At 55.1% G+C, this 23,974-nt stretch overlaps 5 protein-coding genes across 5 annotated transcripts; 2 read left to right on the top strand and 3 right to left on the bottom strand.

Moving 5' to 3' along the window:
• Positions 1-483: 483 nt before the first annotated feature.
• Positions 484-4,664, top strand: BBA_06246 (uncharacterized protein; the record flags this gene model as incomplete). The annotated part of the gene is made up of 2 exons (XM_008601343.1): positions 484-501; positions 798-4,664. 2 exons carry the CDS (start codon positions 484-486, stop codon positions 4,662-4,664), a joined length of 3,885 nt encoding a protein of 1,294 aa, XP_008599565.1.
• Positions 4,665-5,947: 1,283 nt separating this feature from the next.
• Positions 5,948-11,879, bottom strand: BBA_06247 (uncharacterized protein; the record flags this gene model as incomplete). Its single annotated transcript, XM_008601344.1, has 5 exons — positions 5,948-11,022; positions 11,072-11,159; positions 11,208-11,273; positions 11,337-11,778; positions 11,833-11,879. 5 exons carry the CDS (start codon positions 11,877-11,879, stop codon positions 5,948-5,950), a joined length of 5,718 nt encoding a protein of 1,905 aa, XP_008599566.1.
• A 2,758-nt stretch (positions 11,880-14,637) lies between these two features.
• BBA_06248 (flavin-nucleotide-binding protein) lies at positions 14,638-15,581 on the top strand (the record flags this gene model as incomplete). The annotated part of the gene is made up of 2 exons (XM_008601345.1): positions 14,638-14,689; positions 14,851-15,581. 2 exons carry the CDS (start codon positions 14,638-14,640, stop codon positions 15,579-15,581), a joined length of 783 nt encoding a protein of 260 aa, XP_008599567.1.
• A 161-nt stretch (positions 15,582-15,742) lies between these two features.
• BBA_06249 (spermine/spermidine synthase) lies at positions 15,743-17,726 on the bottom strand (the record flags this gene model as incomplete). Its single annotated transcript, XM_008601346.1, has 3 exons — positions 15,743-16,177; positions 16,256-16,562; positions 16,645-17,726. 3 exons carry the CDS (start codon positions 17,724-17,726, stop codon positions 15,743-15,745), a joined length of 1,824 nt encoding a protein of 607 aa, XP_008599568.1.
• Positions 17,727-18,443: 717 nt separating this feature from the next.
• On the bottom strand, positions 18,444-20,719 carry BBA_06250 (transcription factor TamA; the record flags this gene model as incomplete). The annotated part of the gene is made up of 2 exons (XM_008601347.1): positions 18,444-20,265; positions 20,361-20,719. 2 exons carry the CDS (start codon positions 20,717-20,719, stop codon positions 18,444-18,446), a joined length of 2,181 nt encoding a protein of 726 aa, XP_008599569.1.
• Positions 20,720-23,974: the final 3,255 nt, after the last annotated feature.

Below are 23,974 nucleotides of genomic sequence, written 5' to 3' on the forward strand. Positions count from 1 at the left end.
GGACAAAAGCGGCTGTTGCGGCGTTGCGGCGTTGCAGTGGCAGTAGTGGCGGCAGCGCACCGGCCGTCCAAGACATTTTATTACAGGCCTTTTACAGGTGCTCGGTGCGCTGGCTGCAGCGGGCTTCCAGGCACAAGGTACGCTAATCTCATCGGGCCCATCAACTAGCCCATCTCACCCGCCTGCCTGCCTGCCCTTTTTTTTCCCTTGCTGGCTGACCTCCCAAAACACAACAACATCCCAATCTTCTCCAATTCCTTTCCCCTTCTCTTCATTGCAACCTGCCAGGCACAACAAAAAGAAAACACCACGCGCATTCCGGCCGCCGTCTCAACCCTTGGCCGTCGAGAATCACCACAAACGCTGTCGCCTGGCGGACAATGCATCCAGCATCCCATCTCATCACCCGACCTTGCCGCTCCCCTCCATCTTAGAATGCTCGTCCTCGGTCTCTCCCGCTGAGCAGCCCAGAAGCCAGCCATCATGCAGACGGTTCCCAGTGTAAGTTTTGTCGACGCCTCCTCGTCAGCCCCCCTCAACTCCATCATCAAGGCTCTTTTCTTGGCCTCTTTTGCCTTTTCTTTTGCCTTGCACCTTTTTACCCTTTCTCTCTCCTCCCTCCCTCGTCTCTTCATGCCAACAACGTTGCATCTTTCCCCAACTTTCATCTCAAATGCATACCTGAGCCTACCAAACCCCCACAACGTCTCTCATTGATGCCTCGTCCGCGTTCTTATCCAACATCGTGGTGCTTTGAATTCCCGAATATTGCTGACCCCGTCCTTGCTCTCCTCTAGCTTGTTGGCACCGGCACTGCCATTGCTGCCGCTGCCAGTGGTCTGGTTTTTGGTCAACCTAGCGACTCCCAAAGACCTACTCCCCGCCGAGTTCTTCACAAACGGAATGCTTCTCTCGATCCATCACCCACCCGCCATGATCGCTTGACATCTCTTTCCCCGTCTCGTCCCGCTACAAGTCACCCGCAACAGCCAATGGCCATGGCCGCCGATAATACCAATCACTTGACCCTGCCTCGACCTTCCTCACGCTCTCGGCCCCCGCTGTCGCGCTATCAACGACCTCAGTCCTCTCAGTTCCCCAACCGTCGACCCTCTACAACCAATAATACTCTCGCAAACGACTTGCAGACGACTCCGGTCAGTCAGGTAGAAAGCCGCCACAACTCCCTCTCCTCGACCGGCTCATGGATGCGCAGGCTTTCGCTCCGTCCTCTCTCACAGCACGGCTCCAGTCCTCGCTCTAGTATCGTCGTCGACAGGCAGTCCGTTACGCTCTCGCAGAGCTCAACCCTGCCTATTCTACGTCCCAGAACGGCCGCCCCCAATCTACCTCCCAACAAGCTCGTCAAGAGATCTCCCTCGACGCAAACCCACGACTCCCATTCACTGTCCCGTTCCAAATCAAAGGGGCACTTGCCTACCCTCCGCCGGCCAGCCACGAGCCACCAGCGTACCGCCACACTCGAGCAGCTTCGTTTGAATGCGCAGGAAAACCAAAAGCCCCAGCTGTCCGGAGAGCTCAAGTATTCGTTTGAGCAACGTCCAAGCGCCGAGTCCGCATGCACCAGGTCCAACTCGACGACTAGCCAAACATTGCCCGAAAACACGCACTGGTCGTCATTTTTCCATCTTAGACGAACGAGCCTGGCTGTAGAAGGCCGACCTAGCACCGGCAGTCCCCGTGCGAAACCCAACACCGTGCGACGCATATCCGCAAAGGCGATTTCGGCGTGCCAGAATACTGTGCATCTGGTGAAACCCAAGATGGTTTCTTCCTCGCCTGTCTCACCTCTACGCCGCGAACCTCTAACACATCTGGCTGATGCTGCGGAAATTGTGCCTGAACAGGCTGAGAAAGAGAATCAGGACGAGCGGAAACAGCATAGACGGCAAGACTTGGCGGCGACTATGCCACGCCAGACTAACGGTGTGCCTATTCGGCCAGACGATGGTGGTGATGATGCAACGGAATGTCCATCGTCCTCAATGCGCATCAAGAGATCACTATCAACGTCGTTTGCAACGGTAACGGGTCATCTAGTGTCCAAGACGTCTGGCAGCATTAGGCGTCCGAAACGAGGCCAGGACCAGCCTGTTTGTGGTGTGGCTAGCGTGGGTAGGCGACATGCGTCGGCGCCCATTAGCGGCTCTGGTGCGGTGCTAGCAGCCGTGGAGCATGAAAGGATGGGCGTGAGGCCACCAATGGACTCGCTAAAATGGGGCCCGCCAGGGCCGCTACCAGGAACGGTTACGCCTTCAGCTGCTCTCGATGCGACTCTGCAGACTCGTCGGGCTAATACGCAGCCTCAGCGCTCATTTGAGCACCCACAACAGCCACGAGATGGTCGTCGAACTCATCAGCAGGCTCAGCACTCGTTTCAGCACTCACGACACCCACAAGAGAGTCGTCAGCCCTCCAATCCTCTACAGATTCCCCGGCACCGCCAGCACAATCTTTATAGCGCCTCTACCCACGCTGTCCCGCCGCCCACCACCACTGCTACCGCGACCATCGCTGCTCCCACCACATCCTCTTCTAGCACCACTTCGTCGTTTCATGGCTCCCATAACCGACTTCTCTCCTCCCCACTGACGCCTCCGCCCCAGCGTGCTCTGAATTTTCATCTCGATCATTCCTTGCCTCGCTCTGCTTCTTCTGCGCCTGCATTCGGCCCTGCTGGCGGGGTAGCTGCTGCCGCGACTGCTCTGCCTTTGGTCCGCCCTCATCAGCCCTCTACCAGCTCCACGGCCAGCTCGGCCATGTCCACCTCCCACCAGAGGTCTCCGTATTATGAGTCGTCGCCGCACATGGAGGCTTTTGACAGCGATGGAAGAGGTTTTATTTCTGGCGATGACGACGACACGGATTTCAAGAGCGATACTCTTTACGATTCTCTCCGCACCGTCGCCTCCAGCCGCGCCAGGGCCGTTGACACACCTCTCGAGTCCGTTTACGATGATTCACCTCCTAGCACCGCCAGCAACGGCAAATCACGGCGCCTCTCTATTCATGAAATCCTCGACAAGGCCTGGGACGCTGACGACAGAATCACCGAAGAGGACGAAACATCCCAGACACCCGTCCGTGCACCCTCCACTAAAGTGAAAGCGCCCACCCGCCCCGACGCCCGCCACGGCTCCTCCACCCAAGATCTGCGTCTTGCCCAAACCCCCATTCAATCTTCATTTACCGCCAGGGACTTTGCAAGAATCTCCTTGGAAGATGATCTTGACGATGATTGGGCCCTTTATGGCGACGAGGCTGACTCCCACATCAGCCCTCTGTCCGCCCCTTCCAAGAGTTCTCTCAACGCCAAAGGCATGAATCCTAATGTTCGTCTTGCCCTCGCCAACATTGGCAATGAAAATCATGTCAGTGAAACCGCCCACAACACGGAGCGTCCCCTCAGCAGCATCTTTGACTGGAGTGAACCCTCGACCCAAGACAAGCACGATGCCGAGCGACGCTCTGGTCGCCCGCAAACTGCTTACGCAAAGCAGGCAGTAGACCCTAGAGGCGGACGCTCTGCCAACCGACGTGGACCTGCGCCTGCGCATGTAAGAAGCCAAAGCGTGCCGGTAGTTCACGATGCCGCGGACGAATATAAGACAACCGGCGCCAAATATGGAACCTGGGGTCTTGGCACCAAAACTGTTAGTGAGGACTGGGACGAGGACTTTGAGTTCGGCTCCGCCGCTAGCAGCGACGGCCGCGAAGCCGAGCCCATGTTTGCTGTCCCCGAATCTATTCGAGCCAGCCAGCCCAGCGTAAAGGCCCACTCGGGGCAAATTCGAGAACTATCGCTTCTCGTTAACGACCTCAAGAGACTATGCCGACATGGTCGAGACATGGGTCTTTTGGAAGGTTCACAAAAGGCTTTCTGGAAAGAAGCAGAAGGTGTCATTGCCCTTGCATCTCCAGACGACGAGACCATGGACGACGACGTTGATTCCAATCCCTCAGTCGACCTCGACGCATTTGATAGCAAGGCCAGGCAGCCAGGAGATCAACGGCCTAGGACGCCACAGAGTGAACAGCAACTCCATGTGGGATCTCCCAAACTCGAACCCTCCATCTCAAAGACTGCGGTGATGCGTGAGCGCCATTCTCCTCGCCGGCGATCCGTCTTTTCTCCCGGCGATGACATTTTTGGCGGCGCCGAGGGCGCAGCAGATAACAAAGCAAGCACATCACCAAAGAAAGCGGGACAGCAGCCGCCACATACGCCCGAACGCCTCGCCGACGTTAATGGCGTCGTGCGAACCGTCATGGAGGCCATGCAGAACCGCAACGGCTCGGACGCTATTCCCGACACTGGCAAACCTAGTAGAAAGGTCCAGTTTGACACAAATAGCCTCAGGGCGCTGGTCAAGAGATCTGGCGAGCTCCGTGATACCCTCTCGGATATCATCCGCAGGACAGATCAGCTCACCCAGAGCCCAGCACGACCTCTGCGACACGACAAAGACCGTGGTCCCGATTCGAGTCCAGCATTTACTCGCGTCTTCGACGACCCTGGTTCCAGTCCTCCACGTCGTCCAACGAGAAGCCGTGGTAATACCTCTCTCAAACAAACTACTTCACCAGACAGCTCGCCGCCCCCCCAATTGGAACGGCGATTTCCGTTGATGACGGTACGATAACGGTACGATAACGGTACGATGACAGCATCATAAATGCACATTCATGTTGGAACCTGCCTCTTTACGTCTACGATGCGTGGCATGGGGCAGTGTATAAAGATTTCTAATGTTTTCTTTTGTGTCATCTTTGCATAGCGATGGCTTTGGGCCTTGGTGTATTACTTTTAACATGCTTTTTTGTTCCCTCCTTTATCTCTTTTCACGAAGAACGCTTGCTACTACTAGAAGTATGTGTTTTACTCTTTGACGCCATAGGGTATACGTCAATTGCGTTGCTCTTGTATTTGGTTTTGCTTTGCTCGCGTAACGCTTGTGTAATAGGGCTTTGCTACGCCTGCCTACCTGGGCGGACCCCTTTTTTGCTGGATTTTGCTTTCTTTTTCCTTCTTCACCTCTGTCTGAGTAAGCATCAGTAAAAGAACATGTCCCGATGACGGAAAAAAAGGTTGGTCAGCACATCATGTTTCAGAATCCGTGCGACTTTTGATAGAAAAGAGAGGGCGGAGGGATTGACAAACTCGTGCGTGTGTATGTAATGGGACTGCTCAAGGGGAAAATTAGGGCGAATCGAAAAAAGACCGAGAGATGGTGACAGAAGAGGCATTTTGCTCTGTGTGTGTGTGTGTGGGCACAGAAAGAAGCACGTTGTCTTTTGGTGTTGTATTATTGTTGCATTGATATATCGATATATCCCTTTCTTCTACTCTTTCCTCCAATGCGTGCAAGGTCCCCTTTCTGAGCCGTAATTGACCCCTCTTACTCAACCTGCCCATGGCCATGTGTGGTCTTTGTATTCACATCATCATCAATTTTTGGGGGGGGGGGGGGGGGGGAGGGAGATTTCTCGACTGTACTAGGTAGGTTGGTTGGTAGGCTGGTAGGTTGTTTCCTGGACAAGAACTGGGGCGGGGGCGTTGAAACGTGCCACACGTCTCATGTATGTCTCCCCCGGAGGATAGATTGGAGGTAGGACAACGATGAATGATAGATTGTGTCAAGAGAGAGAGAGTTCATGTGATTATGTGTATATTTGTACACTATCTGTCTTGACTTTCTCAAGACAAGATATCGCTTACTATGGACAAGGTAATACTAAGAAAAGATGCAATAAATTTCAGTTCACCGACTGTTTAAACTCGAAAAAAGCCAATATCGCATCATGCTTGGTGAGCTTAACCACATTGTTGCTTGCTGCATATCGCGCATGCTGTGTGCTCCCTGGTTCAAGGTTCCAGCTGTCCAAATATGTAAATGTTCACAGTGAAAGACAAAGAGGACATGGCTCAACGACGTCGAGGTTTGGGAGCGCCATTGACCACGTAGTGTAGGTAGCCTGTCGCTGCAGGATGCACATTCTCATCGATCGCATGAAGTACGTCGACTGCAAAGACGGGATGCAAGCGGCTCGAGTCAAAGTACAGCTCCTCCTTCTCCTCGGGCTCCCCCTTTTCCTGAGGCTCTTCTTTCTCCTCAGGCTGCCCCCCCTCCTCGGACTCCCCCTTTTCCTGAGGCTCTTCTTTCTCCTCAGGCTGCCCCCCCTCCTCGAGCTCCTGCTTGTCCTGCGCCGCGTCCTCTTCCTCGGGAACGGCCACGGGCATCGCCACAGAGGGCTTACCCGCTTGCATTACGTCGCGAAATGCCGCGTCGAGCTCCTCCTGCGCGGCCTGCTTGGACGCCGTCTTACGGTGTGCGGCCGACTGCTTCGACGTGGCGACGGAGCTGGCGGCCGTTACCTCAGAGCGCAGTGAGTTCGAGTCAAACGAGGCCGAGGCGGCGTCGTCCTGGTCCTGATCCGACGACGATGCGCCGCCGGGGGAGATGGGGCGCAGGGTCGTCGAGAGCGCCAGCCAATCGGGCACCTGCCGCGCGGGCGTCTGCGTTGTCGTCGACCAGAGTGAGGCGGAGCGCAGCGCGGGAAGCGGACGGCGGTCAGTACGCAGCTTGCGAGCCGTGTACAGGGCCGCGGGACGCTGATCGGTCGTCCTGTACTGGTGTCGAATGTGTGAAGCATTCCAGAGGCCCTTGGTTTGCTCGGCGGGGAAGGCGGCCGGCTTGGACCAGAGCGGCTGGGTCGATGATGCAGGTTTGCGAGGGGGAACGGGAGCAACTGCGGCGGGCCTCGAGCTGACCCATAGACTGGTGCTGTAAATGGCATCTTGCGCCGAGGGCCTGGGTTTGTGACGTGAGGGCGAAAACTTTTTGACTGTGTAGCGGCCCCATTCCTGCTCATCCTGCGGTAGACCAAAAGACACGACGGCTACTGGCGCAGAAGGCGTCCAGAGCTCATGTGACCGAGTAGTGACCTTGGGCAGCGCAAACATGTCGCCGGTGCTAGACTCTGTGGGCAAAGGCGAGGCGAGGAAAGGAGTCGAGGGAGCGGTCGACGAGGGAGTAATAGATGCCTCCACAGTCGGCCGCCAGAGACCGTTTGCCGCAGCATGCACGTCGGATTGATTAGGCTTGAGAGCCCAGAGAGAAGTGCTGGTGATGATGGCTGGCTCCGACTTGCGGGGTGCCGAACGCAGTGTTTCAGTTTGTTTGCCGAGGTATCGTCCCCACGTCATCTCATCCGGCTGGGTGAGGCCCACGCTTCTCGTGGCGGTGGTGTACATGGTCTTGGGTTTCCAAAGAGAGTTTTCGAGAAGTGGCGGAGGAGAGAGATCGTTGTCCTCGCTGCCGAGAGTAGATTCCTCTAAGTCGGCGATGGGAAGGTGTCCGACTGCTGAGATGGTTGCTTCGTCGGCAGAAGTAAATCCGGCGCGCGAAGGGGGTCGATCTTCTTCAGACCCTGGAAACAGACTATTGCGGGATGGAATTTCGTTGGAGCGCAAGAGGTTGGCGATTTCCCACAAGGTAGTCTCATCAAACGCCTCGTCTTCGTCGTCAGAGTAGCCACCGGTACTACCGTCACTGTCTGCGGCGGGGAGGTCGTCGTCGTCGGAGTAGTGGTCAAAGAAAGAGGCTGGGTAGGTTTGAGAGGGCAAACTAGGCACTTGAGAAGAATAATATCCTTGGTTGAAAGCAAGTTCGTTCAGTGTCGTACCGGGAAGTGGTACTGAATATACCGAGGATAGTTGCGGCTGGAGTGTCGCAATGTCAGAAGTTTCCCCCCAAGGAAACTGGAAAATTCCAAGAGTGCCGCGTTTGTTGTCAAGAGGTTGCGGGCTTTCAAGGATATCGGGAAGCAAGGTAATCCTTTTGCTTCTTCGCGGCGGCTTTTGCGTGACTGGGCGGCGCGGACTTTGTGTGGTTTGCTCCGAAACTGCAGGTGAAACAAGGCTTTCCTGATGCAGCAAGGTGGGTGACGAGGTGGTGGGTGATCCGATTACTTGATCAATCCTTTGTGGCGATTGCGTTGCTTTCACGTCCCCAATCACAGACAAAGTGCCTGCAACCGTTTTGGCCGGGTGGCCGGGATCCTGTACAGTGGCTTTCAAAGATTCAGAAAGCAACACAGCGGCGGTATCTGAGTCGATGCTCCAGTGCGATACCGGAAGTGGAGTTTTTTCGACAGCCGCGAGATTGACGGATCCAGGAGTCCAGGCGCTGTAATTATTTAGTTTGGCAGATGCAAAGTCCGGTTGCTCGTCGTTTTCAACTTGTTGTTCGAATTTATCAAAGTCTGGCGAAGTTGGGTTGTTCGTGAGCTGGCGGTGGGTAGATATAGCACTTGTCATAGTTACAGACGGTAGACCGTCTGTATTGCGTGACGCTGACTTGCCGAATTTGGCTCGGTTTTCCACTCCACCGGAGATATCCTGGGCCGAGCGCTGTTCGGTGAAACCAGAGTTGCTCCGACGAGTAAGCTCGCTGGGCGAACGGTTGGATTTCTCGTCAGCCGGGGTTAAGGTGTGCTTCCCGGGGGCGCTAACAGGGTCCGCTCCCCTACCTATCACTGGTACAGCCGGATTATGCGACCTCAATGCTGGAGATGGACGGGGCGACCTGAGATGCAAATCTCCGCTCGGCACAAGGGAAAGAGAGGATCTGGTAGACGACGGCGATCGGTCTGCTAAATTACGACGAATGTCTTGCCAGTGCGTCTCTTGCGCACCCATTTCTGCTTCCAGATTTTCCAGCAGCCTGCGACGCTGCTTATCTTCAACCCCGGTTTCTGAGTCAGCCTCATCTAGATCCTTCAGTTGCTGCTGGATTAGGTCGAGCGCATGCTGGGGAGACTCCAGGGGTGGTGCCTGCGACTCAACAATCCTGGTCGGGTTGCTAGATTTGCCGAGCTGAAGGGGAGCTGGTACCAGCGTACGCCGGGGTGATGGCCCACCATCTTTGCGATCCGAAAATGTCGGCAACGCATCGCCCAGACGACGATGCCATCCATCCAGCTGTGCCAAGGAGTTTCTTTGGAAGCTGGGACCGCTGAATGAACCTCTTGATCCTGTATCCAGAACCATGGGAACGATTTCCTCTTCGTCGTTGTGCTGTGAGGCAGTGCTTCTGACTGACCGTGCACTGCTTGGCCGCGACACTCGCGCGTTATCGTCTGAAATTTGCGGCATCTCTTCGACTGGAAGTACTGGAGAGGACTGCCGCCGGTTATCGTAAGCAGAGTCGGGTTCCATGTTGGATCTGCTACCGAATTCTGTAGATTCTGAAAATGCCGATTTGGGAACAGTGCCTGCGGCCTTGGATGGGGTTCTGTCAGCAGAAAAGCTAACACTGTCATTATGAGATTCGTTAATGCTGCCGGGAGTGACTGCCTTGCTTGCACTGTCAGAACTCTTTTTATAACTGCCTAGTGCTAAAACCGCACAGGCGCTCTTGGGGGGCTGTGGGAAAGAAGGAATACGCAAAATGGAATCCGAACCCGACTCCATACTTCCTCGCGGCAGCTCGATTGAGCCAAGGGACCGCGAAAGTCGATGTCGATAGACCGTGGGTGAGACTTTTATGGTGAAATCAGCCTTGTAGATTGAAGATTTGCGAGGTATTGGCCTTGGGCGATGGACGATAGAATCTGTAGAAGCAGAAGAGCTGGCTAACGATAGAGCAAAGATCTGGCGCGAGACTGGTTGTCCAGCTCCGCCAAGATCAATTTTAGTAGGAAACATGATTGTTTGCGTACGCTCTCCTATATCGCCTGATGGATCTCTGGCTGGCCGTGCCCTTGGATTCATTGGAATTCCATTGGCCGACCGGAGTTGCACAGGAGTTTTCGCCGGGGCAGGATCCTGTTTGTCGATACTCGGCGACTCGGGCCGCTGTCTTGATGGCCGAATATCTCTTCTTACAGATCCCGTACCACCGCGAGTTAGAACGGATGCACGAGCGGCAGCGGCGGCCGCACTTTTGTAGGCGGCGGAAGGCGCTGCATCAGACCGCGTTCGAGGCAATGGCATCGGTAGTGGTTCAACCCTAGGAACAAGCGGACTGACCGCGGGACTGGAGTCTGACCAGTTGCTATTATTTTGTCTGAGGTTCATCGGAATCGCGGGTGGCCTGCCAGAGTCGATGAATATCGCAGAAGTAGGGCGCAGAACCGATTTGACCGGTGCACTCCTTCTCAATGGGCTCTGAGGTGGTATCAGGGGAGGCGCATTATTTGGTTTTTGCGAGGCTGAACCGGAAGGTCTTTTTGGAGATCGGGGGGGAGGTGATAGGAGCATCTTAGAGGAGTCGCGTGGTGGGCGAGGGGATCGGCGGCGAAGCTCATCTTCGCGTGGCGACAGTTGCGTAGCGGTCGTCGCAGAGTTGGGCAGTAGGACGGAGCGCTCGGATGAAAAGGTCGGCACAGCACCGGCGCTGCCAACTTGTTTTCGTTTTAAACTGGCATCCAGATTCTTCCTTGTCAGAGACTGAGTTTGGCCAGCTCTATCCAAAACAACGGCTCCAGGTGCCGCGCCTCTCCTTTGCTGTTCATTTTTTGCAGCCAGGGCCAGATCTACCGTGGCAATCTTGTCCTGAATCTTGAGAGCGCTACTCTGGCGAATTATGGGGTTTGAGATGGCCAACTTTCCCTTTGGTTGTTTCTTTGGTGGGTTCTGGAGCACAACCGGAGCTGTATTTGCGCGTGTAGGTGGGAATAACTGCCCTTGAACAGGAACTCCACCAACTCCTCGTTCCGTCTGGCCAGGAGCCGGTCGATTGATGATTGGCAAGGCATTATCGACTCCTCTAGAACCTGCTTTGGGCATTGGAAGAGGTCCGGTGCTGGGTCTTTGTGTCTGCGCAACATTAGGTGGTGGGCCACCCCAAGGCCTGTTGAAGACTTCCTGAGACATGGCTGTATTGCGATTTTCAGTTGGTCGGCTTGGCAAAGCTTTGGAAGTATCGATTGTGGAAGGCGAAAGCTGTAAATCGGAGTCTGCAATAAGAGCATGTCTTCTAAAGAGCGCTACGAGACCTGGACGGGGTTAGCATGGTACATTTGCTTCGTCTCGTAGTTCACAAACCTATCAGAATCAGCAGCCCAACCGAGGGAACAACGGTACGAGAGGCAAGTGAGAAAATTTCAAGACCGAATATCATGGGAATGCTCGTCTGAAAGACTGTTAGCCTAAACTAGAGAGATGGGAAGCGAAGACTTACAGCTAGCCAGGCGGCAAAGCCGGCTGTCAAGAAACAAACAATCCTGGCCGGCGCAAGGCTAGAAGTCTGTAAATTCGAAGTTGAGTTTGATCGGGTCTTTATCCATATGAGCACAAAAAAAACACAGACAATCACAGCGTCCGTGACTAGCGTCGCAATACCGAGGGGAAGTAGAATATTCTTGGCGATGCAGACGGGATAGGTCTGGGGGCGCTGGACAGCGATCAAGACACCACCTAATATGAAGCGCACCGGAATGAAGGCCTGCAGAACGTAGATGCTCTTGTAAATGCTCTTTGACTTGATTCGTACGAGGAGAAACTGCTCAAAGGCGACACGTGCGAGCTGATCGAAGCCGGCGGCAACGGAGACGAGGACTTGGCAGGAGGGGTTGGCATCGCCGGTGATTAAAGTAGCCGCGAAATCCATGATGCTCCAAAGGGCGGCAGAGAGAAGAAAAGTTACGAGGACCAGCCTCAGCCCATTCTGAATGGGGGCGTTGCCTCTGAGGCGGCGGTTGCCAAAGGTGAAGAGACATGCGGTGCTGGTAGATGCCAAAGCGACAAGGCCACTAGATGGTGTTAGATTGTAGGGATCGTACATGGCAGAATCTGAGAAGACTGACAATGCAAATGTTGCAATGAGGGCTTGTGTGCCGGCAGCGACAGCCATGGCTACCTGGCCATACGGAGCAAGCAGGCAGCAGAGAAGCGAGCGTGTAGAGGGGTGTAAAAGAGGGAGAGATTAGAACAAGTACGAGGCAAAAATTAGTAGCCGGGAGTAGAAAGCCGTCCAGTCAAGCGCCATGATGAATAGAAAAATGCTCAATGAATCATGGTGAATGATGCTGGTGCACAAACGCCGGTATACTTGGTAGTTGAAAGAGGGAGAGGACGGATTCTAGAACAAGAACAAGGCGACCAGCCACGGCTCGAGAAACAAAGTGGATATGGCGCATATTTTCACATAAAGGTACTCTCTGCAAGACAAAAGCCAAGAAGAGTTGCCAATTCCCGCCTGTGGGCGCCAAAGAGGCAAGCAGACTGAGTAGAGCGCAGAGTTGGGTCACGCCGGGGCAGGCTTCGTCTCAAGCAGTGTCGCATAGTCAATGGTGGACGCCCCACGCATCAGGAGTGTGTGTCCAACAATCAGGCAGCGTTTCAAGTAGAAAAATCTGCGACGCGTGGTCTGTGGTGAGGTATGAATCAGCGACACCATTCATTCAATGAGACGAGGCAGATGGGGGATGTGTCGATGTGGCAAATATCTTTGCAATTGGCAATCCCATGGTTTTGGTTTGACTTGGGTGTTGCATTCGGCATGAGAACCGACAAGGTGTCGTTCTGACAGGCCATCTTTGAGGTGCGCCACCCACGTGGTCTGGCCAACACAATGGAAATAGCAAGTCTTGGAGACCCGAGTCGGAACACAGAGAGCTTGTTTTAGAAAGTTGAATTTGGTGGGTAGGGGGATCTCATGTGTGGTGCGGCGTGGTGAGAGCTTCTGAGGCATGCGTTTGTAGGGGCGTCGAACCCCCTGGGACGGGCGCTGGTGTCTGAGGACATGGTGCGAACAATGTATTTGCGGTGGTTGAGCAGGAGGCAGTTCCGAGATGCGAATCCGATGAATCTTGATAATGAAGAAGGAGAAATAGATTGTCGAGTTAAACGATAATGCAAGGAGGGGGTCCGGGTTGGCAGCTGGCGGCGAACAGCGAACAACTGGCAGGCCACAAGGGGGGTTTGTGGCCTGTCGGGCACTAACATGTTCATCCTCCCTCGCCTTGATCGCTAGCATGTGCAAGCCGCTTTATTTTCGTCGTCTTACTACATACTTTACTCACATCTGCACGCGACCACTCTGCAGTCGTAAAAGTGATTGACCGCTGTTATTTGACATGGTAGCCTCGGCATCAGACGTTTATTTGAACAAAAAAAAAAATACAACGAGCCAAGGGACATCCATTGTTCCTGGATGCCAGTCACCTGCGACCGTCGGTCGGACCCCCAGCCGACAGCCAAGCCGTCTCGCTGCTACTCGTACCTACCTACGTTTCAAGCATTGTCCGTTCTTGGAAGGCGAGCTTTTGGGGCTGCAGGAATGACAGATTTCCACTGCATATGTCAGCCAGATGTTTGCATTCATCCAATCTTGTATTTTCATGCGCAGGGTTCCTGGGTACACGTCGTTGCATATCCCGGCGTGATGCACCGTTTGCACATTTTGCCGCAACAGATGGGACGGCGAGGGCATTTTTGTTCCTGGAAGAATGGCTGGTGTAATACCCCAAGGCGAGCTAAGCGCCATTGTTTATACAACAGTGCCGGCCGTAATAATAAGAATAATAGAGTAGCGGGTGTGCGTGCCTGCATTGCTGTGGCAGCTCGCGCCTGTCCAACCAACCCAAACCGACGCAAAGAACCGCCCGTACGTAGCACATACAATATCGGCAGCTACCGCACCCAACAAAAAGTTAGTTGTGAGTGTTTACTAAAGTGCAGGGCATGACATGTACTTTGTGCAGGCGGAATAAACAATGTTTTGTATGACATTGATTAGGTACCACTGCAAGCAGACAAAAGGCCTCGTGAGCACTACGTACTTTTGTATTCGATGCCCAAGGACTCTGCACGTTTAGTTTCAGTTCATCGATGTATTCATCATGAAAATCATCACCATTCTTGAGCTTTTATATTCTCCATTCAACCTAGTCACGGTGCGTCACCTTGCTCATCATCTCAAAGCTTCTATTGAGCATATGTCTGTCCCAGGCCGTCCCTCCACACCTTTTGAGGATACTCTCCACCGAAATCCCCTCAACAGCACCCCCTCCTCCCCAACTAATAAGAGAGCACCGGACATGCACATTGTTCCCAAGCAACATTTACAACCAGACGCCTGTTCGCACCCCGAGAGTATATCATCAATGTTATATATCCTTAAAAAAAAAGTCTAGGGCGGCCGGTAGACTCGGCGCCGATGCCCCGCCAACTCAGGCCGCCCTCCCCCAGACCCCGCCCGCCCGTGCAGCCGAACTACGCCGGGGGGTAGAGGAACGCCCATTTTCTACTCCGTATTATACAAAGACTCATTGCGACTCATAACGACTGTACCTGACGAAGCGTGACAACCACGTCATTTCAAAGTCTCCATCACAGCCTTGTTCGGAGCAAGACTTGTGACTAGTAAACATATGCCACTATAAACTTGCCAAATTGGGAACGGGCTGTCCAGTCATGGCCCTTTAGTTGGTAAGCCACAGCTGGCAGCCCAGTTGTTCCTTTCAGCAAGGGCGTTTTGTGACATTTGGAGGGGATCAAGCTAGATAGATAGATGGCTTGAACATTTATTTAAACCAGTCTTCAGCCCAACACCTCTCAGATTTTGACACAATTACAACCACAAATCGTTCGTCATTGTCCCTTTCACAATGGGTCGTCACAGTCTTGAATACCCCAAAGAGGCCCTCAACAAGGTCAAGCGTCACGGCGAGCGAGGCAAGCCACCCCCTTCATTCTTGATACTTTTTTTTTTTTTCATTTTTGTTTATTTCTTTCACATCTCAATTACCTTTCATCACCCGTCTCCCGTTTCCCGTCTCTTTATTACGTCTCACCGTCCAACACTAACACCCCCGTGCTAGGCGTCTATGCTCTCGAACAAATCCACTCCCTCGTCAACTCCTCACCCCTCGTGCACGTTTCCCTTTCCCCCTCCTCCTCCTCGTCACCCTTTCCCGTCACCCTCCCCATGATTGGCCAAATGGGCTCCTTTTCGCGACCCTCTGCCTCTCTCGGCGACCCCCTCGACCTCTACCTCCACGGCCACATCTCCTCCCGCCTCTTCACCAGCCCCTCCTCCACCACCAGCACCACCAACAGTATTCCCGTCTGCGTCTCCGCCACGCACCTCGACGGCCTCGTCCTCTCCCTCTCCGCCTTCAACTCGAGCTACAACTACCGCTCCGTCGTGCTCTTTGGCCACGCCGCCCCCGTCACCGACGAGCTCGAAAAGGTATACGCCCTCAAGCTGCTCACCGACAGCGTCGTGCCGGGACGCTGGGACGCCGCGCGCCTGCCCCCGACAAGGGCGGAGCTGCAGAGCACCGCCGTGCTGAGGGTCAAGATTGCGTCGGGGAGCTTCAAGGCGAGGGACGGGGAAACGGGCGACGACAGGCACGACATGGAGAATGAGGAGGTGAGGCGGCGGGTCTGGACGGGCGTGGTGCCGGTGCACCAGGTATTTGGGAGCCCGGTCGCGTCGTCGTATAATAGGGTCGAGGAGACGCCGGCGTATATTGCAGAGTATGCGCAGGAGCAGACGAGGGAGAATGCCGAGTATGCAGTCAATGCCATCAAAGCGCAGAAAAAGTAAAATTAGTAAATGTAAAGAAGGAATTGGCATCTACAGGCCGTCGTTTACAACGTGCCATTTCCACACATATAGTAGTATTAAACACCGTCGTTGACAACGTGCCATTTCCACACATGCAGTATATACAGCCGTAAAGGATATGATAATTAACCAATTCACATCTACCACTTTTCCCACACTACGCTCGGCAGCACCGTCCTCATAATCGACCAGTGGCCCCTCGCGCTCGTCTTGTGCGACTTGGTTACCACCTCGGTCTCATTCGCGCGCAGCAGCAGCACGCCATCCTCGCCCTCGTCCGCCGCCGCCGCCAAAAAGTCCTCTGCGTGCATCTCGTGCGTCGGCTCCAAAAACTCTCTCCGCGCAAAGCTATTCAGCCGATCTGCATCCGTGGCCGCGCGAAACGTCAGCGCGGCGGCGGAAGGACCGGCCTTTTTGCAAAAGATGACCATGTTGGTGAAATCGGAGCCGCCATGGGCCGCGATGCCCGCCTCGTCCGGGGGAAACTCGCGAAAGATGCGGCACGCGGGAAACACGGTGCGGACGGTGCGCACAATGGCGCGGGGGCCGGGCAGGGCGAGATCGCCGGCGTAATTCTACGCAGACAAGGCGGGTTAGCGTTTCAAAAAAGGTTCTGCAACCAACAGGGTCTGGAGGAGATGGGGGTGGCGTACAATAGCAATAGCACCGTGAGGCTTGAGAAGCGTGTGCAGGCGCTGCAAAAACTCAAGCGTAAAGAGGTCGACGGGTTCCGCACCGCCAGTAAAGACGTCGTGCACAATGTAGTCGAAGCGCGCGCCGTCTTCGGTGTCGGCCAGCTTCTTGGCGTACCGTCCGGCATCCGCCAGCACCGGCTCATTGTTCTCGGCGAGTTGAAAGTACTTCTTGGCAAACGCGTGCACCACGGGGTCAATCTCGACGACGGTGGTGTCGATGCCGTGCGCCACCAGCGCCGAGGGCGTCGTTCCGATTCCCAAGCCACTAATACACGATGTATCATTAGCGTTTGGACCCCCCCCTCCCCTCTCGCAGTGTGCGTATATAATATATGTTGCAAACTTACATGACAAGCGCAGTAGCCTCGGTATCAGGTACAGTCTTTTCCGTCTCAATCAGCCGCACAGCCTCGAGCATCGCAAAGACGCCGTAAATCGGCTCCGCGACGACGCCGCCCGCAACGGACGGGTCGGTGTACTCGCCGCCCAGCAGACTGTGGTCGCAGCGCAGCACGCGGAACCCGCCCTGCAGGCTCTGCAGCACCGAGACGTAGCCCGTGTTGGACTCTGCGCGGTCCAAAAGCAGCCAGTCGTGCGCCTGCAGGGTGGCGTTGAGCGAGATGGCCGCGTGCCGCGTCGGCATGTGCGGGTTGAGCCAGACGGTGTGGAGCAGCGCCGGCGCCGCGAGCAGCAGCCACGCCGACGGCGCAAGGGCCGCCATGAGCCCGCCCAGCGAGAGCTGCATGCCGACGCGCGTCAGCGCAAACGTCACCACCGGGGCGGACCCGGGCTGCCCGGCGAAGCGCAGCACGTACTCGCGCGCCATGTTCTCAAACGCCACCAGCAGCGCCCACGAGCCCATTCCCGGGAGCGCATCCGCCATGAACCTCGGCAGCAGCGGCACCTTTACGCCCTCGAGCGCGTCCGCCGCGCACGCCGCCGATAGAAGCACGACCGGCGCCACCGTCAGCGCCTCGGCCGCCAGCGGTCCCCATCCGGGCCCGAGCGTACTACTATGCGGCTCCAACAGCGTCTGCACCAGCGGCGCGCACAGCGCAAATACGGGCAGCAGCCGGTTTACCGAGAGGCCGCGGGGTGCCAGCGCGCGCGCGAGGAACAGGTTGCCCGCCCAGCCGGCAAACGCAGCGACGGCGAGCACGCGCAGGTGGTGCGTCGCCGCGGGGATGCTGCCGTAGACGGGCGCGAGCGCGAGCTGCGACGCGTGCGCGAAGAAGCCGGCAAAGAAAAGGTAGGTGATGGCGTTGCGCACCTGCCGGAGCTGCGCGGTCACGCGTGCGAGCGCGGAGCTGCCGTCGGTCCGGGCCTTGCCGGCGAGGGCACGCAGCTCCTGCTCATACTGCGCCTTGGAGGACGCGACGGTCGGCTCGTCCGTCTTGGAGCGACCTGCGGTGGTTTTTCGAGGAGGCATCGTTATGTTGAATCGTAATTGTGGTGTGGTCGGAGGGAGACTCAGGGAGCTTGAGGGAGACTCAGGGAGCTTGAGGGAGACTCAGGGAGCTTGAGGGAGACTCAGGGAGCTTTCTCCGAGACGCGCCAGACAAAGGGACGGAGGTTTCCGCGCACAAACTTTGATCAGAAATTAGTCAGAAGCTGTATGCATCACACACACGGAATGTAGAATGGAAAGTTCGGCCAAATGTCCAGCATCTGATGGCAGAAGGAGAAGTTGATGAGCGAGCTAAAAGAAACAGAAAACGGAACGCTCTGATGTTTGGGTCTTGGGAAACGTACGTTTCATGTGCTGCGAGCTCCAAGGTGGGGTCTGGTCCCTGAAAGCTCCCCACAAGGAGGGAATCGTTCCAGTTCCAGTTGGCTGAGGCTCACAGTGTAGTGACCAGGAGAAAAAAAAAGACAATCATGACGTGTTATGCAGAGTCGGTGATTCTTCTTTATTCCCGGCTTATCGGCCAATGTCCCATCATATCCGTGCATGCGTGAAACGACCGGGCATCGCTCTGTACCATGATGCACACGTCAAGATTTTGGTGGGTGTACATTACTGTTCAAATCGAGTTGTCATCCAGAAATCAAATGGGTATTCATAATGCATTACATCACAATTCGCTACATCCAAGATATGCCCCGCCACGAATGCATCTAGTATACTCCGAAGCCCTCTTTACATTTACACAGTCGTGTTGTAGTCATCATCCAAGTCATCCTCCTCATCGCTGACGCTCTCGTCGTCGCTTTCCAAGCTGTGCGAGCTGCTGCGGTCCAGGGCGCTATCCAGGTTGCTGAAGCTGCCCTGCAGCGAGAAGCCACTTCCAAGGCCCGAAAATGAGCCCGGCAAGGAGCGACCCGCAAAGTCCAGCGCCGCGCTCGTACACCGGCTCAGAGACGGCTTCTCGGGCAGCTGTCGCAGCAACATCCCCGTCGACGTGTCCAGCATGTCCATCGCAAAGGCCGTCAGGTACCGGTTCTGCTGGCCCGGCTTGGCGCTGATCGACAGCGTCCAGCGATACTCGGCGAGGCGGCGGCGATACCAGTCGGCCTCTTCGCGGCCGGGGCTTGTCGCCCACAGCAGTGATCCAAATGTGCCAATGAGGGCAAAGTTGGTCTTGGAGGCAAAGTACCAAAAGGAATGCAGGTGGTTGGGCGAGAGCCGGTTGACAAAGTCCATGCTCGAGATGAGGCGTGCCTTGGCTGCGCTCCGGCAAATGTGCTCCAGGTACGGGTCGACGGTCGTCGGCGAGGCGCTCAGTGTGCTGATGATGCGTCTGTGCAGCGAAGTCTCGGTGGCAAAGTATGCCAGGTGTAGGTAGCCCACGCTCGATGGGCGCGAGAGCGTGCGCCCGCCGGACGAGAGCGACTCGAGGCGCACGCAGGCGGGTAGGTCGGCATACCAGTCCTTGAGCTTGAGCTGTATGGGCTTGGCCAGAGCGAGCACAATCTGCGTGCCCTGGGCACCCGCGTGTTCGACCTTGTGCATGGCGGCGAGCGTGTAAAAGGTGTCAAGAATCTCCGTCAGGATGCCCGTCAGCTGAATAAAGCGCATAAAGATGATCTGTCCTGTCTCGGCGTCCTCCTTTTGATCTGTATTGCCCTCGTCCCAGTCGACATCAGGAAAGTCGTGCACCGTAAGGCTGCGAACGGCCCAGTTGGAGAGAGATATGTGCGAGGGCCGGCCGTGGATGAGGGCGCTCCATTTATCCTGCATGTAGACGCCCCAGGAGAGGCGCTTTCGCATGCCCTTTTCCCACGGCGGAATATCCCAGCTCGAGCAGTCGAGGTGCAGGCCGAGGTCCTGGCTGACGGCAACGAGCTGCGCCGTGGACGCCCACTGGGAGGTGCCGGGCATCTGGGCGAGCAGCAGCGCGGCCTCGACGGTCGACAGCTTCGGGCGGCCCATGGAGTCGGCGAGGCTGCTGCGAACGAGGCTCTCCAGCTCGTCAGTGTTGGGTCTGGGCAAGTCGGCCAGCGCAGGGCTGTGGTTCCACCAATTGATGGCCAAGAGGTAGACGGTGGCGAGGAGCGACGGCGTAAACTCGCGGTAGTCACGCTCGTACTTTTCGAGAAAGACGTGCTTTTGCACAATGGGAAACGCCGGGTGCACATGGTAGAAGAAGAGGTCAATGAGGGTACGGCCGTGCGGGGCGACGAGCGCCTCGACGGCCATGATGTCCTGCTGCTGCTGCTCGTAGCCGCGGGTGGTACCGTCAGAGACGAGAAGAAAGCTCTGGCCTTGGCTCACCTTGCGCAGAACGCCGCGCGGGGACATGCTCTCATTTTCGGGATCATAATCGGAGAGATTGAGCAGCGAGGGCTCCAAGTCAGTCGTGTGTCCAATGTACTGGCTGTGGCGATCGAGCTGCAGACCCAGTGTGCGACCAAGTCTCGTAGGACCACCCACGTTGGCAAAGTCTTCAAGAAGACTGGAGCTGGTGGAAGTGTTTGCCAATTCGTTATTTGGATGCCGTCTAGAGTGCAAATCAGACGTGGAGAATCTGGACAAGTAGTCAGCTCAGGACAGATACTTGATGGGATACACCGAGTGCCATGGAACACTAGAATCGCCACGCTTGCCTATTTATCAACTTACCCTCTCTTGACGGTGGGTTCGTTGAACGACTCGCCGTGCAGCTTTCTCTTGCGCGACCGGGGGCTTAGTCCGATCAGGGAGCACGCAGCGCCAGCCTCGACGCAGGGCGTGCAGCCGTCATTGTCGTCACGGGTGACGCAACGAAAGTCGAGCTGCTGGCATGCATGGCAGCGCATGGCTGCTGACGAAGAGGATTCGGCGATGGCCTCGGAGCCGGACCTGTCGTGCAGACTGGGAGGGCCGAGCTCGAAGCGGTTTTGATGCGCGCGGTGGCTTCCAGACGGCGCGGCCTGGGACGTCGGCATTCTTTGGTTGATGTCGATGGGCACGGATGGCTTATTGGGGCTGCCGGGCGCCATGATCAACATGGAGGGCAAGCCAGCTGAGCAAGCAGGTCGGCGGCGTCTTGAGAATATCTTCTTTTTTTCTGTTCGTTTGCGCGGGTATACAGGCAAATGCGGTGTGGTGAGCTGAAAGTGCGGCTCCAAACGCCAAGGCGACTCTACCGCTTTGCACAGAGGCGAAGAGCTCTTTCAAAGGTTGGACCAATGAACAAAGTTGTTGATTTTGTGCAAGCTTGTCTAGCGGTTGGGAATGAAGTTATTCTTTGACATGAGTGTGAACAAGGCTGAACGGGAGAAGTTGCGGCAGGGATGTGCTCGACGGGCGTAGTGGCCCGAGGTGAGATGTGGCAGCGACAGAGGACTCAGAGGCATTGACACACAGAAACTGCAGTTACAGCGGTAGATTGACGGCCGGTGTGTTTGGAGGTTTTATATGCGTGGAATCCTGTTTTCCTTGTTCCCTTCTGTCTCTTCCCTCGAGCGTTGAAGATGCGAGACCAGTGAAACAGGAGCGGGCAGGTAAAAAGAGCAACGGTCTTACCAGGGTCAGAAGGAAAAGAGTTGAAGGATCAACCTTTCGAGAGAACGAAGTGAGGGACAAAGTAAAAGCAATTCCAGGGGGGTAATGGGCCTGGGCAGAGCAGCAGTATAAGATGGATGGTGGTTTGCTGACTAGAGTAACAGCTTGGTTCGGGTGTTGATGCCGATATAGCGCCGTGGCATGTGGTCGCCTTGCCCAGATGAAAGGATCAAAGTAGTACTAGTACTAATACCGAGAATATTATGGTGAGTCAGAAAATAACCTTGACCTTGAAAGACGAGCGTGAAGGGCGGACACGCTCGTGCGTCGAACTGGGACAGACAGGATCGATTTGGGGGGAAAAGCACAGGGGAGATGGGTTAAACCGCTTACCAGTCACCAGTACCTCTACTCCGTATCCGTAGTGTGGATGGATGTCGAATCAGCAGCGCGTTTTGCGCCTGATGGCTGACGAGCCAATCGTGCCCCGTTGGGGTTTAGAAAACAGCGGAATCAGCCAAAATAAGAAAGAGGATAAAGGGCCGGCTGCAGTGGCTGCAGACTTGCAGTGGGCGAAACGGGGGTTGATGGGCAGGCATCTGGGCCAGCCCGAGTGGTTTTCCTGCGCGTCTGTCGTAGTGTTGGTGGAGTAGCGCGGTGCGCGGAAAGTCTGGTCACATTGTTGGCTCGGATTGCTAGGCAGCGTCTTGTATTATATAGAGTGTAGACATGAACATATTTCTGGTCGGTTGGATCAAGTTTTGGACTAGCTGGCAATACTTGGTACATGGACGGAGCATGACGAAGTAGTGAGTCTGCGGCGAGGCAACAGTTGAAGAGGTGGCTGGTGTGTGGCGTTGAAGCGGCTGGTCAACTACCTCGTGCTATTTGAAGCGATGAGCCGCGCATCTTGGCTGCTCCCGCTGCTGACGCTCCTGTAACTAATACTGACAGTTGACTTTATTTTGGGGATGCCATCTCCCCCGCCCCCGGTTGTTCCATCATCATTTGTCTACTCATTACTTCAAGTCGATCCCAGCCCATGGCAATACAACAAATCCCAAGGTCATCAATATTCAGGGCTAAAGATCAGCCCCCACGCCAAGGCAAGCCAGCAAGCCAGGTTCCTTATCTACGTCCACTCGCGCCTCAGTCTTTTATCAGCCTGCAGCAGCCTCTTTGCATACCGCCAACTTTTTTTGCAAGTTTTCTTGATACATTATTAATCGTCATCAACAAATCTTTCCTTTGGTCTTCACCCCAATTCCAACTATTCCCCGTCTGCGACTCCAGTCTCATCATTCCCCCCGCAACCCGCCGAACTCCTTCTACTCCCACACACACACAAGTGGTCCAACGCCTGCGCGGCTTTATTACGTACAATTTACAAGGCACATGCTGGCAACCCTGGATTCAAATGTGTCAGTGTTTTTGATGGTGTTTGATGCATGATTTTGTATCTTTTTCACCGACTCACCATCTCGCCTTTCTTTCCGCACTCTTTACCACGAATATCACTTGTCACAAAACCTTGGGCCTTTCCCACATGCACCAGTACGGGGCAGCATCTACTACTTACCATTGGCGTTGACTTGTTAGCCAGTCCTTGTTTCGCCACACCTTTGGTTAATACTTGCAGACAAGAACCAAAAGAAGGCAAACCCTTTTCCTGCCTCGATATGATATATCCCCGGATCTCCTACTGCGACTCGGCCGAGGGTGTGGGGTGCAGTCACACTTGTCGGGCCCTTGATGAGCAGACCTTTTCCATTCTGCCTCCCACGGCCCATCGCACCTCGAGCATCTGATGATGCCCAAGCGTTCCGGAACGAACAGATTTTTTCAGACACTCTTTGTTCCCATGCTTGATGAGACATCGTCAATTCAACCTCTCCCCCCCGCCAAGTGCCGCTCCAGCGGGCCTCTCTCCCCACACTACGCCCTCAACCAACCATCCAAGAATAGCAACACGACAGAAATAATCTTCAAAAGAACCGCAGGCTGCAAGCTGCAAGCTCGGTTATTAAAAACAATAAAAAAAATATAAAAAAATAAAAAAAAAAGCTCACCCTCTCGATATGAGGCCCCCCCACCACACACACACTCTCTCTCTCAACTCCTCCAACGCCTCATCGCAAGTCATTGGCTCTCCTGCCACATACATTACCAAATCGAAAATACAGGCGCCCCGCCTCTTTCAATAAAACCGTAACTTGTTGTTATCAACGGAAACAACCCCTTCTCGTAATTATCCTTGAAAGAATGCAAGGGGTGAGAATTTCCGCCTCCACGCGGTGCGCGCGCGCGCACCATTACCTAAAAACACATGTACCTAGCTCCCCTTCCTCGGTCAACCTCCAACGATCCCCTCGGTGTTTTCCCTTGTCCTTTCCAAGGACCTGCTTCGGTCTGCTGACATTCGCTATCATCAAACATCGACACTCGCTTTCCCGCAGCCGAGAGGATCCGCGGAGCCGCCCTCCCCTTCATGCAACTCCATCCGCGAGCCACCTCTTTGCTTGCATCTTTTCTCTATAAATACTGAGCCGACTTTTACGTGATTGATGTAACCTCGTGCATACCGTATCCTACCCCTTGAGCTGCAACAAACAATCAAAATATGCGTCCGACTACCTCCTGACTCAAGATTGACAAAGATTTTATGCATGATACTCTGCACCTCCACCACCATAAATTCTTTGTACAAGAGACCAATATTTCGCATACACCATCGCACCAGTCCATTTGTG

The sequence above is a fragment of the Beauveria bassiana genome (assembly GCF_000280675.1).
Source record: "Beauveria bassiana ARSEF 2860 unplaced genomic scaffold BBA_S00018, whole genome shotgun sequence".
Classification (NCBI taxonomy): Eukaryota; Fungi; Ascomycota; class Sordariomycetes; order Hypocreales; family Cordycipitaceae; genus Beauveria; species Beauveria bassiana.